The sequence below is a fragment of the Salvelinus sp. IW2-2015 genome, linkage group LG33 (assembly GCF_002910315.2).
Source record: "Salvelinus sp. IW2-2015 linkage group LG33, ASM291031v2, whole genome shotgun sequence".
Taxonomy (NCBI): domain Eukaryota; kingdom Metazoa; phylum Chordata; class Actinopteri; order Salmoniformes; family Salmonidae; genus Salvelinus; species Salvelinus sp. IW2-2015.
In genome coordinates this window covers 27,816,277-27,830,243 of record NC_036872.1, presented here as the reverse complement: position 1 = coordinate 27,830,243, position 13,967 = coordinate 27,816,277, and the positions used below count along the sequence as shown (strand labels likewise).

At 45.0% G+C, this 13,967-nt stretch overlaps 1 protein-coding gene across 1 annotated transcript in view; it reads left to right on the top strand.

Moving 5' to 3' along the window:
• LOC111957358 (hexokinase-2-like) overlaps window positions 1–13,967 on the top strand; it is a 106,100-nt gene that overhangs the window by 72,159 nt on the left and 19,974 nt on the right. The window contains exons 8-9 of the mRNA XM_023978129.2: window positions 11,357–11,650; window positions 11,994–12,137. Coding sequence (XP_023833897.2) covers window positions 11,357–11,650; window positions 11,994–12,137 — 438 coding nt within the window. The remainder of the gene's footprint in view (window positions 1–11,356; window positions 11,651–11,993; window positions 12,138–13,967) is intronic.

Genomic DNA, 13,967 nt, shown 5'->3' with positions numbered 1-13,967 from the left:
TGTTGACGCTTAAGCCCCATTTTGCCACAACTTTGAAGTATGCTGGGGTCATTGTCCATTTGAAGACCCATTTGCGCCAAGCTTTTAACTTCTGACTGATGTCTTTGGAATGTTGCTCAATATATTGACGTAATTTCCTGCTCATGTGCCATCTATTTTTGTGAAAGTGCACCAGTCCCTCCTGCAGCAAGCACCCCCACAAAATTATGCTGCCACCCCCGTGCTTCACGGTTGGATGGTGTTTTCGCTGCAAGCGTCCCTCTTTTTCCTCCAAACATAATGATGGTCATTATGGCCAAACGGTTCTATTTTTGTTTCATCAGACCAGAGGACATTTCTCTAAAAGTACGATCTTTGTCCCATGTGCAGTTGCAAACTGTAGTCTGGATTTTTTATGGTGTTTTGGAGCAGTGGCTCTTCCTTGCTGAGTGCCCTTCAGTTATGTTTGATATAGGGACTCGTTTTACTGTGGATATATATAGTTTTGACCTGTTTCCTCCAGCTGTTGTTCTGGATTGATTTGCACTTTTGCACAAAGTACGTTCATCTCTAGGAGACAGAACGCGTCTCCTTCTGAGCGGTATGATGGCTGCGTGGTCCATGTGTTTATACTTGTATCTGTTGTTTGTACAGATGAACGTGGTACCATCAGGCATTTGGAAATTGCCCAAGGATGAACCAGACTGTGGAGGTCAACATTTTTTTTTCTGAGGTCTTGGCTGATTCTTTTGATTTTCCCATGTCAAGCAAAGAGGCACTGAGTTTGAAGGTAGGCCTTGAAATACATCCACAGGTACACCTCCAATTGACTAAAATAAGTCAATAGCCTATCAGAACCTTCTAAAGCCATGACATAATTTCTAGACCTTTTCCAAGCTGTTAAAGGCACAGTCATCTTAGGTATGTTACATTTCTGACCCACTGGAATTGTATACCAGTGAATTAGAAGTGAACATACAATCTGTGGGTAAACAATTGTTGAAAAATGACTTGCGTCATGCACAAAGTATTGTCCTAACCGACTTGCCAAAACTATAGTTTCGTTAACAAGAAATTTGAGGAGTGGTTGAAAAACGAGTTTTAATGACTCCAACCTAAGTGTATTTAAACCTCGACTTCAACTGTATACAAGAAAATGTCAATTGAAAAAAGGTAAAACAGAACACAGCTAATTTGCAGTCTTTCCAGCTTCAGTTTGAAGAGATTGTGTTGCTTCTGTTGTTGGCTAGCTCCTCTGAACAACAGTGTCCTGACGAGTGAGCACATTTTCTATGCCAGGCTACGTTGACAACAGGAACATAACGCATGATTCCAAGTAAGTTCTGCATCCAAGAAAAGGTCCCATGTTATTTTATTAAACCCGAAGTCTAGCCCTAGTGATGGCACTGCCAACATCATTATCTTTTACTCATGAGGTGAAATGAGTCCCAAACCATGCCTACCCCAAACCATGCCTACTCAACACTTAAACTCTTGTTTATATAGCTATCTAAAAGCATAGCAGTAAATGTCCAAGTTTATTTATAGTGAAATGTCTAACTAATCTCTTATCTCTTACACTCCCCTGCAGAGTTCTGTCTTCACAGTCACACATTTCTCAGACAGTTTCTTCATAAGAGGCAGAGAGCCTAGAAAAGTACTGTGGAACAATATTAAACCTCATAATGTATATATATTGTTAATCTGTAGTCTAGGACCCTATAAATGTAAGGAGGGAGGGGTCTTATAACCCCTCCCCTTCTATTAATACAACATAAGCATAATCAATTATTATAATACATTCAAACATTTGTACAGCCAGGCTCCTATGCATGACCCCTAGTGAACTGAAGCATAATGATTGCACATATTCTTGATACCATTTAAAGAAAACTTTGAAGTTTGTGGAAATAAAAATGAATGTAGGATAATTGAAACATAAAATATGGAAACCAACAAACAGCATTTCTTTTTTTTAATCATCCTTTGAAATGCAAGAGAAAGCGTCATTCAGATAGAGAACGTGTAATTAGATTTTGTGCCCCAGATGACAGCAGTGTGGGTCGCAAAGTTTCAGACTGATTCCATGAGAAATTAATTGACTGATCAATATTTTGTATCAAGTCTGCCAGGAGTTTGCCCAAAGTGTGGCGAATTGGTCAATTGATACATTTTCAAGTACATAACTATAGAGAACATACAAAAATACTATGGTAATAAAACATTTCAGTTTACACACTCTCAGGAATGTCATACATAATAGATTATTAGCTTATACACTAACTTTCACACATGTAGATGGCYGGGTAGGTGTGGAGCCAGAGATAGCAGTGGGGTCAAACACTATCCCCAGTTCCTACATTTGAACATAAAAAATAGATTTTATCAAACAAAACTATGCTACATTTTTATCTCTGGGACCTTCAGGATGACAAATCAGAGCAAGATTACTGAATGTAAGTACACTATTTACCTTCAGAGGTGAATGTATCAAACCAGTTGCCGTGGTAAACGTTTTTTGTTGTTCTGCACTCTCCTCAAACAATAGCATGGTATTTTTTCACTGTAATAGCTACTGTTAATTGGACAATGCAYTTAGATTAACAAGAATTTAAGCTTTACGCCTATATAAGACATGTCTATGTCCTGGAAAGTTGGCTGTTGTATAAAACGTCATTCTAGTCACTTTAGCACACGTTAGCAACACCCGTCCCATAGAGGTTAAATTAAGTGCTACCATTTTCCTCCTCTCCCCTCTTGTGGACATTGCTACTTCTCTGTGATACCCCTGGTTACATAGTCTGAGACATTGTCATACATTGTTTGGAAAATTTCCTCTCACTAGCTCTACATTCCAGATTGTTGAATAAAATGTAATTTAAACTTACTCTTCCAGTTATCTATGCGGTTGGTCCTTTTGCGGGTAGGAATTTAAGAAAAAATATCCACATGAAAGATTATTAAACCGCTAGCTAGCTAAATACGCCAAACTTTGGGAAACTGCTAGCTAGTTAACTTGCATGTAATGGACACTGCAAAACTAGCTAGGTAGGCTACTCCATAGACCAAGCTATGGTAAGACAAGGGAGCCAGATTTCAGACAGGACAAACACTGCAGTTAACTAAGCTAGATTTCCTCGACTAAAAACAACCAAAGCCACAACACAAACCATAGCCGAGAAAACAAATCGCTTTGTTAAGAAACAGTAAGCTAGTTATGAACCGCATATAGTAAATGGTGGAACCCCAAACACYCATGTAAACAGCSTCAGTTTAGTTTTGCACTGCAAGTGTGCAAATGCATGTTAGCATCAGACAATTTACCGGACTCGACTGACAGCATCGCTGTTTCAAACATGTACAGTAGAATAAATTCCAGTTCCGGCAGTCCTGCCTTCTTGTCATTATTATAATCCAAATTTGTGCTGACTGATTAACACAGTGTCAAGTTTCTTTTCAGTGTGTTCCCAGAAGTCGCCATCCACAAGTAAAAAGTAGTCAGGGGGTGCGGGTGCTGACCACAGTGCACCCAGGTAAAACAACATCAGAATCATTGAGGGGGTTCAATTTACCTCGCCCGTGTACCCGTGTAGGCCTGTTTTGTACTGGTTGAAAGTTGATTGCATTTGATTTGGAACTGGGCTGCCTCCCGGGCGTGATCCAGGTGCCCCGCTCTGTCCGTCAGCTAAGTRGGCTCAAAACAAAAGTGACGTAATTAAGCACGTGTAGTAATCAAATCAAAGTTTATTTGTCACGTGCGCCGAATACAACAGGTGTAGACCTTACAGTGAAATACTTACTTACAGACTATAACCAATAGTGCAAAAAAGGTATTAGGTGAACAATAGGTAGGTAAAGAAATAAAACAACAGTAAAAGACAGGCTATATACAGTAGCGAGGCTATAAAAGTAGCGAGGCTACATACAGACACCGGTTAGTCAAGCTGATTGAGGTAGTATGTAAATGTAGATATGGTTAAAGTGACTATGCATATATGATGAACAGAGAGTAGCAGTAGCGTAAAAGAGGTGTTTGGTGGTGGGTGGACACAATGCAGATAGCCCGGTTAGCCAAATGTGCGGGAGCACTGGTGTTCGCCACTTTTTTATTTATTTATTTATTTATTCGTTTTTTACCGGTAAGTTGACTGAGAACACGTTCTTATTTACCAGCAACGACCTGGGATAGTTACAGGGGAGAGGAGGGGATGAATGAGCCAATTATAAACTGGGGATTATTAGGTGACCGTGATGGTTTGAGGCCTGATGGGAATTTGAGGTAGTATGTACATGAATGCTATAGTGTAAAGGATAATGCATATAGAAATAAACAGAGAGTACAGGCAAGCGTAAAAAGAGGGGTTGGGCGGGGCCACAATGCAAATAGGTCGGCTTGGGGGTAAAATGTTGAGAAGCCTTTTTGTCCTAGACTTGGCACGCCGGTACGCTTGCCCTGCGGTGTAAGAGAGAACATTCTATGACTGGGTGGCGGGGTCTTGACAATTTTTAGGGCCTTCTCTGACACGCCTGGTGTAGATGTCCTGGTGGTCAGCAGCTTAGCCCCTAGTGATGTACTGGGCCATACGCACTACCCTCTGTAAGTGCCTTGTGGTCAGAGGCAATGCAATTTGCCTGTACCAGGCAGTTGATGCAACCAGTCAGGATGCTCTCGATGTTGCAGCTGTAGAACCTTTTGAGGATCTCAGGACCATGCCAAATCTTTTTAGTTCCTGGATGGGGAATATGCTTTGTCGTGCCTCTTCACGACTGTCTGTGGTTGTGAGATCTAGTTTGTTGTTGATGTGGACACCAAGGAACTGAAGCTTCTCCAACCTGGTACACTACAGACCCGTCGATGAGAAATGGGTGGTGTGCTCAGTCCTCCTTTTCTGTAGTCCACAATCAACTCCTTAGTCTTGGTTACAGTTGAGGGATAGGTTGTTATCTGGCACCACCCGGCCAGTCTCTGACCTCCTCCTATAGGCTTCTCGTCGTGGCGGGTACAGGCCTACCACTGTTGTGTCGTCTGCTAACTTAATGATGGTTGGAGTCGTGCCTGGCCATGCGTCATAGTGAACAGGGAGTACAGGAGGGGACTGAGCACGCACCCCTGGGGAGCTCCAGTGTTGAGGATCAGCGTGGCAGATGTGTTGCTACCTACCCTCACCACCTGGGAGCGGCCCGTCAGGAAGTCCAGGATCCAGTTGCAGAGGGAGGTGTTTAGTCCCAGGATCGTAGTCAATGAAGTCAATGAAGTCATTGTAGTCAATGAATAGCATTCTCACATAAGTGTTCCTTTTGTCCAGGTGYGAAAGGGCAGTGTGGAGTGCAATAGAGATTGCATCATCTGTGGATCTGTTTGGGCGGTATGCAAATTGGAGTGGGTCTAGGGTTTCTGAGATAATGGTGTGGATGTGAGCCATTACCAACCTTTCAAAGCACTTCATGGCTACGGACGTGAGTGCTACGGGTCTGTAGTCATTTAGGCAGGTTGCCTTTGTGTTCTTGGGCACAGGGACTATGATGGTCTGCTTGAAACATGTTGGTATTACAGACMCAATCAGGGACATGTTGAAAATGTCAGTGAAGACACCTGCCAGTTGGTCAGCACACGTCCTGGTAATCCGTCTGGCCTCGCAGCCTTGTGTATATTGACCTGTTTAAAGGTATTACTCACGTCGGCTATGGAGAGCYTGATCACACAGTCGTCCGTAACAGCTGATGCTCTCATGCATGCCTCAGTGTTGCTTGCCTCGAAGCAAGCATAGAAGTGATTTAGCTCGTCTGGTAGGCTCGTGTCACTGGGCAGCTCGCGGCTGTGCTTCCCTTTGTAGTCTATAATAGTTTTCAAGCCCTGCCACATAAGACGAGCGTCGGAGCCGGTGTAGTATGATTCAATCTTAGCCCTGTATTGACGCTTTGCCTGTTTGATTGTTCGTCGCAGGGCATAGCAGGATTTCTTGTAAGCTTCCGGGTTAGAGTCCCGCACCTTGAAGCAGCAGCTCTACCCTTTAGCTCAATGCGAATGTTGCCTGTAATCCATGGCTTCTGGTTGGGGTATGTACGTACAGTCACTGTGGGGACGACGTCCTCGATGCACTTATTGATAAAGCCAGTGACTGATGTGATGTACTCCTCAATGCCATCGGAAGAATCCCGGAACATGTTCCAGTCTGTGATAGCAAAACAGTCCTGTAGTTTAGCATCTGATTCATCTGACCACTTTTTTATAGACTGAGTCACTGGTGCTTTTTGCTTTAATTTTTGCTTGTAAGCAGGAATCAGGAGGATAGAGTTGTGGTCAGATTTGCCAAATAGAGGGCGAGGGAGAGCTTTGTACGCATCTCTGTGTGGAGTACAAGTGATCTAGAATTTTTTTTCACTCTGGTTGCACATTTAACATGTTGATGGAAATTTTGTAGAACTGATTTAAGTTTCCCTGCGTTAAAGTCTCCGGCCACTAGGAGCGCCGCCTCTGGGTGAGTGGTTTCCTGTTTGCTTATTTCCTTATACAGCTGACTGAGTGCGGTCTTCGTGCCAGCATCTGTCTGTGGTGGTAAATAAACAGCCACGAAAAGTATAGCTGAAATCTCTCTAGGCAAGTAGTGTGGCCTGCAATTTATCACAATATACTCTACTTCAGGCGAGCAAAATCTAGAGACTTCCTTAGATTTCGTGCACCAGCRGGTGTTTACAAATATGCACAGATCGCCCCCCCTCGTCTTACCGGAGTGTGCTGTTCTATCTTGCCGGTGCAACGTATATCCCGCTAGCTGAATATCCATGTCGTCATTAAGCCACGATTCCGTGAAACATAGAATATTACAGTTTTTGATGTCCCGTTGGTAGGATATTCGTGATCGTACCTCGTCTAGTTTATTGTCCAATGATTGCAAATAACGTGAAAAAACACATAATGGCACAATTGGTTGGGCACCCATAAAACTGCTGCCATTTCTTCCGGCGCCATTTTGTCATTAATGAGTTGGATTGTGTGTTTTTACAGGCAAACGTGAATTGCTTTTTTAGACTATTGTATTTTAACCAAGCAACATAAATAAATGTTCAATCAGTACTGAATGAATGAACAAAATTATTTTGAAACAAACGCATCGAGAATTTAAATGGTCTGTGAATGTTTGTAGAACAGAGTTTGTAGTGTAATGGTTAGAGATACCGTCTGTGGATCTGAAGATTGTGGGTTCGCCTTCTGTAGGATACATTTTGACCATTAGTTTAGTTTATAGTTTTGACAGCCCCTTCCTGAGATACACACACTTATTTTAATTTATTAGGTGGCTCTTAAAAGAGCCTCTGGGTTTGTGGAGTGGCAGGCAAATGGCAGTGAGTGTGGTGGTGTGTACTACTGTGTGCGTCTTGCTAGAACGGAGGAGAGCCAGCTCTGACTCTCAAAGAGGAGGTTGTTACCCTCCGTGCGATGCACGCCATACCTATGTTACTACCCAGGGGAACTGCTTTATTACAGAGGGGRGGATTGTGGGCATGCGCCTGTCACGGAGAAATGCAAACACAAGCTGGTTGACATAGCGCCGGGCCATCTCTATGCGCTTATTGAAGTCCTCCTCCCACTAGAACATCCAACTCCTCTTCTGCGCGATGCCAGAGTAGAACACCATTGTCCCGGGGAACATTTGGATGACTACCTCCAAATCAGCTCGCACCTGACGCACCAGGGCTGTCACCTTTGTGTGTCCCAAGTCGTTTTCACTGAGGTGAATGACTATGATGTCAGGGGGAGCAGCAGCACCTCTGCAGGCGCAATGAATTGCCCCAATTCATTCCTCGCTCTCCGAGCCACCTAATGTGACAGTAGTCAAGGAAGAGGTTGTGATGTTGTATTATAATTTTGTATAATCACCTGCCAGTGTAAAAACCATGGAAATTAGAAACAAAAAACTGTTTTAAGTGAGAAGTAGGCATTGGTCAGAAGGCAAAAAAAGAAAGGAAATTCAGGAGAACCACAATGCCTACATCACCCATGAACTACCAAGGTTTTCTAGCACACAGCTTTGACCTACTAAAGTAGCGATGTTTGTCTATTGTGCTTCAAACAATGTGTAGGCAGGTTGCTTAGGATTCAAACCTTCTCAAACACCCTAATTAATACTCTTCAGAGGAATAATGGACTTTACAGTGTTCTGCTATTAAAATAATGTATATCTATTAGGGGTGTGCCGAGTACTCGGACAAAATGAGTATCTAATGGGGATGGAGAATTTTCTGAATACGATTATGACAACTATTGGCTAGTTCTTCTGTCTGTAAAGAAACAGGCGGGATATCAGTTGAACAAGCTGCTCTCCCTCTGCTCTCATTTCTCCAGACAGACCCGTGTGGCTCTGTTAAGTTTCCCGTTCTCCAAACATCATGAGTGAATCCTAATCCGTAGCTAGTCATTGTTGTTAATTTTWGTTTTTTCCTGTCGACTTTTCTGAGGCCATATGGTTGTTTTTGTCTGTCTACTTGGTGTTGTTTAGTATGCCTACTTTGTCTGTCCGTATAAGTATTCCATTGCTGACGACTACTGTCGTTATGTTGCGATCCCCATGCTTTCTTGCTATTATTATTTCTTCTTGCCCAGTCATGTTTACTGAGTGACAGATAATTAGAAAATAAAATTACAAATGTAGATGGTTTATTTTGATTGTGCAAATGTGTTGGCATAAGTTTCGGGAGAGAAGTTTTGCTCCTCTCAAAAGTGAAACAATATATGGGGCAAGTGAATTAGCCTACCTTCATCTAAATCTGTCTGGAATAATTGCAGGCAGTAGTAGCCAGCCATGCATTAGACTATTTATTAGCCTCCTTTGTTGAGAAATTGAATAGGTAAGTAAATCGTGCATTTTCATCTGTCAGGGTCGTTTAACAACGTGTGTGTGTGTGTGTGTGTGAAGGAACTAAACGATGCACTCTGAGTGATTTTGCAGTAATGCACACTTGAGGCTTCACCGGCATTTAAAGTGCACTTCCAAATTTTCCGTTCACGAGTAAATCCAATTACCAGTATCAAGTGTGATAAAACGTATACAATTACCAATACGAGTATGATGAGATCGGTACACCCCTAATATTTATCATTAGTCTGTATGTATTTTTAGATTTAGCCCCTATTGTAGGCCTAAATGTGTTTTATTGTAGTGTCATCTTTACTGCAAAAATAAATAGAAATACAAACATAACTTTAATCTACATATTCCTTTGACAGGTAATGAACTGTCCATTGATTAGCACAGCAATTGTTTAAACAGGACCCATGTTTGCAAAACAAGTGGTTTTGAGCTTATGTCAATATTACACAGATTAGCTAATGGTTACAGAAATCAGGAATGCAGACAGGTTCTATAGACCTTTATCTGAGGGACTGTGTCCAACACACCACCACCTGTTATGTTGCACACCTACTAACCAAAAAAGGATGTGATTATGAAATATATACACTGAATAAAAATATAAATGCAACATGTTAAATGTTGGTCCCAGGTTTCATGAGCTGAAATACAAGATCCCAGAAATGTTCCATATGCACAAAAAGCTTATTTCTCTCAAATTTTGTGCACAAATTCGTTTACATCCCTATTAGTGAGCATTTCTCCTTTGTAACATGTAACCACGCCAGCCCAGGACCTCCACATCCTGCTTCTTCACCAGCGTGATCATCTGAGACCAGCCAACCGGACAGCTGATGAAACTGTAGGTTTGCACAACCGAAGAATTCCTGCACAAACTGCCAGAAACGTCTCAGGGAAGCTTATTTGCATGCTCATCATCCTCACCAGGGTCTTGACCTGACTGCAGTTCGGTGTCGTAACCGACTTCAGTGGGCAAATGCTCACCTTCGATGGCCAAAGGGGAGCTGGAGAAGTGTGCTTTTCAAGGATGAATCCCAGTTTCATCTGTACTGGGCAGATGGCAGACATTGTGTATAAGTGGAATGGGATAATGTCTTAGTGTGGTGTGTGAAGAATCGAGTACTTTACCTTATATGCATTACAAATCACATTATTGTGGGAGCACCTTCTCTAAGCGTATGAGTTAGGCTATTTGAGAAGGTTTGAATCCTAAGCAATCCTGCCTACACATTGTTTGAAGTACAATAGACCAACATAGCTACTGTAGTAGGTCAAAGCTGTGTGATAGAGCATGGGTGAAGTAGGCATTGTAGTGCTCGTGAATTTCCTTAATTTTTCGGCTTCAGAGCAATGCCTACTTCTCACTTAAAACAGTTTTTGGTTTATAATTTGTGTGCGTGTGGTTCCGTGAGGTGTTGTTTTAGCTGTTTTTAAAAAAAAAACTGATTTTACTGCTAGCTTGAGTTACCTGAGGTGGAGGAGAGTTCCATGCGTTTCCTAGCCTCTGTTCTGGACTTGGGAACTGTGAAAAGACCCCGGGTGGCATGTTTTGTGGGGTATGCATGGGTGTCTGAGCTGTGTGTTAGCTGTTTGAACAGTGCTTTCAACATGTCAATCTCTCCTCTACTTTGAGCCAGGAGAGATTGACATGCATGTTCTTGATATAAGCATTACGTGTACATTTAAGGGCCAGTCGTGCTGCTCTGTTCTGGGCCAACTGTAATTTGCCTATGTGGTCATGACTCAAAAAATGAAACGCTATTGCACATTGTCAAGTTTTATTTGAATAAATTCCAACTCAACTTGATACTCAAACAATCTACACCTCCCTGAGTTTCACAGCACTCGGAGCATGAGTCATATAAGGTACTGTTTGGAATTTTTTACCCTTTATATATTAAAGACGAGTGAGGAAGTAGACTTCCACTCGGATTCCAAAGAGGCAAGACTCAAATGCACTTCAGCTCCAGTCGTTTCAGGACATTAAAAATGAAATGCTATGGACATTGTCGGGGTTCATTTGAATGAATTCCAACTCAACTTGACAACACTCTACACCTCCCTGAGAGCATGACTACTCAGAGCAATTCTCCTAGAATAGACTTAACTAAATTACACAGTGGATGAGGGAAATTACAATGGAGTTGACCCTTACATCTCAAGTGCCAGTTAAAATTACAAGACCAAGTAGGAAATGGCTTATACATACAGTACCAGTTAAAAGTTTGGACACACCTACTCATGCAAGGGTTTTTCTTTATTTGACTATTTTCTACATTGTAGAATAATAGTGAAGACATCAAAACAATGAAATAACACATGGAATCATGTAGTAACCAAAAWKWTMTTAAACAAATCAAKATACACCCAGATCCTTACAGAATCACGCACCAGAAAATGGAGTCAGTAGGAGTGCAGACAACCCCCCTTTGGCGGTCGAGGAGCGCGTCCAGCAGCATGCGACCATGTTGCAACGTCTCGGCACCGCCATCGATCGCGTGCTGCAGACGATGGACCGATGGGAGAGAGGAGGAGTTCTGCCAGCGCCTCCACTGGCACCACTACAACAGGCACCACAGTTCACCCCTCCTTCACCCGGTCCCAGTGGGTTTCGGCTCKCGCTCCCGAAGMGAGTATGATGGGACAGCTGCCGGATGCCAGGGGTTCCTACTCCAGCTGGAACTCTACCTGGCGACCATCCACCCGGCTCCTTCGGGACTTGAGAGCGTGTCCGCCCTCGTCTCCTGTCTCTCAGGGAAAGCCCTGGAGGGGCCAACGCCGTATGGGGGGAAGGAGAAGCGGTGTTGGACAATTACGCGGAGTTCACCTACCGCTTTCGGGCAGTTTTCGACCGGCGGGTGAACGTCTGTTCCACTTGAGGCAGGGGACGAGGAGCACACAGGAGTTCGCCTTGGACTTCCGGATCCTGGCCGCCAGCGCGGGATGGAACAAAAGGGCCCTGATCGATCACTACCGGTGCAATCTGCACAAGGACGGGAGTTGGCCTGCAGGGACACCACTCTTACGTTTGACCAGCTGGTGGACCTGTCCATCCGGCTGGATAACCTGCTGGCTACCCGCGGACGTCCGGATCGGGGCCTCTCAGTTCCATCCCCCAGCACCACCGCTCCGATGCCCATGGAGCTGGGAGGTGCTGCGCTTTGGGCGACCGGAGGAGGGGCCGTTCCCTGTACCATCTGTGGCCGCAGAGGGCACACTGCTGGTCGGTACTGGGGAGGTTCTTCTGGGAGTCGAGACAGCAGGCAGGGCACTCTCGTGTCACCCCAGGTGAGTCGGCACCAGGCTCACTCAGAGCCTCCTGTTGCTCACATGTTTTTGTTTATACATTTTCCTGAGTTTTCCCCGCATTCCCAGCATAAGGCGCTCGTAGATTCAGGCGTAGCTGGGAATTTTATTGACAGAGCATTTGCCCGTAGTTTAGGGATCCCCATTGTTCCTGTGGATATGCCCTTCCCTGTGCTCGCCCTAGATAGTCGACCATTAGGGTCAGGGCTAATTAGGGAGGCCACCGCTCTACTGGGCATGGTTACGCAGGAGGGTCATAGGGAGAGAATTAGTATTTTCCTTATTGATTCTCCTGCGTTTCCCYTGGTGCTGGGCCTACCCTGGTTGGCCTGTCATGACCCCACTATTTCGTGGCAACAGAGGGCTCTCAAGGGGTGGTCATGAAAGTGCTCGGGGAGGTGTTTAGGGGTTTCCGTCGGTGCTACTACGGTGGAAAGTCCAGACCAGGTCTCCACCGTGCGCATCCCCTCAGAATATGCCGATTTGGCTCTCGCCTTCTGTAAGAAGAAGGCGACTCAATTACCACCCCATCCACGGGGGGATTGTGCGATAAATCTCCTGGTAGACGCAGCACTTCCCAGGAATCATGTGTATCCCCTGTCACAGGAGGAYACGGTGGCTATGGAAACATATGTCTCCGAATCCGTCCACTTCACCTGCCTCCTCAAGGTTCTTTTTTGTGAAGAAGAAGGATGGAGGTCTGTGCCCGTGCATTGACTATCAAGGTATCAACCAAATCACTGTGAGGTACAGCTACCCGCTGCCTCTCATAGCCAGTGTGATAGAGTCAATGCACGGGGCGCGCTTCTTCACAAAATTGGATCTCAGGAGCGCTTACAACCTGGTGCGTATCCGGGAGGGGGATGAGTGAAAGACGGCATTTAGTACCACCTCAGGGCACTATGAGTACCTCGTCATGCCGTACGGGTTGATGAATGCTCCATCAGTCTTCCAGGCATTTGTAGACGAGATTTTCCGGGACCTGCAGGGTGTAGTGGTGTATATTGATGACATTCTGATATACTCCGCTACACGCGCCGAGCACGTGTCCCTGGTGCGCAGGGTGCTTGGACGACTGTTGGAGCATGACCTGTACGTCAAGGCTGAGAAATGTCTGTTCTTCCAACAGTCCGTCTTCTTCCTAGGGTACCGCATTTCCACTTCAGGGGTGGAGATGGAGAGTGACCACATTTCAGCCGTGCGTAATTGGCCGACTCCCACCACGGTAAAGGAAGTGCAGCGGTTTCTAGGGTTTGCCAACTACTACCGGAGGTTTATCCGGGGCTTTGGTCAGGTAGCGGCTCCCATTACCTCACTGCTGAAGGGGGGACCGGTGCGACTGCAGTGGTCGGCGGAGGCGGACAGGGCTTTTGGTCACCTGAAGGCTCTGTTTACCTCGGCTCCCGTGCTGGCTCATCCGGATCCATCTTTGGCGTTCAAAGTGGAGGTGGACGCGTCCGAGGCTGGGATAGGAGCCGTGCTCTCTGTGCTCGGGTACGTCACCAAAGCTCCGCCCCTGTGCTTTCTTTTCGAAGAAGCTCAGCCCGGCGGAGCGAAACTATGATGTGGGGGACCCGGAGCTGTTGGCTGTTGTCAAGGCTCTGAAAGCGTGGAAACATTGGCTTGAGGGAGCTAAACACCCTTTTCTCATCTGGACTGACCACTGCAATCTGGAGTACATCCGGGTGGCGAGGAGACTGAACCCTCACCAGGCAAGGTGGGCCATGTTCTTTACCCGTTTTGTTTTCACCCTGTCCTACAGACCAGGTTCCCAGAATGCTAAGGCAGACGCACTATCCCGGATGTATGACA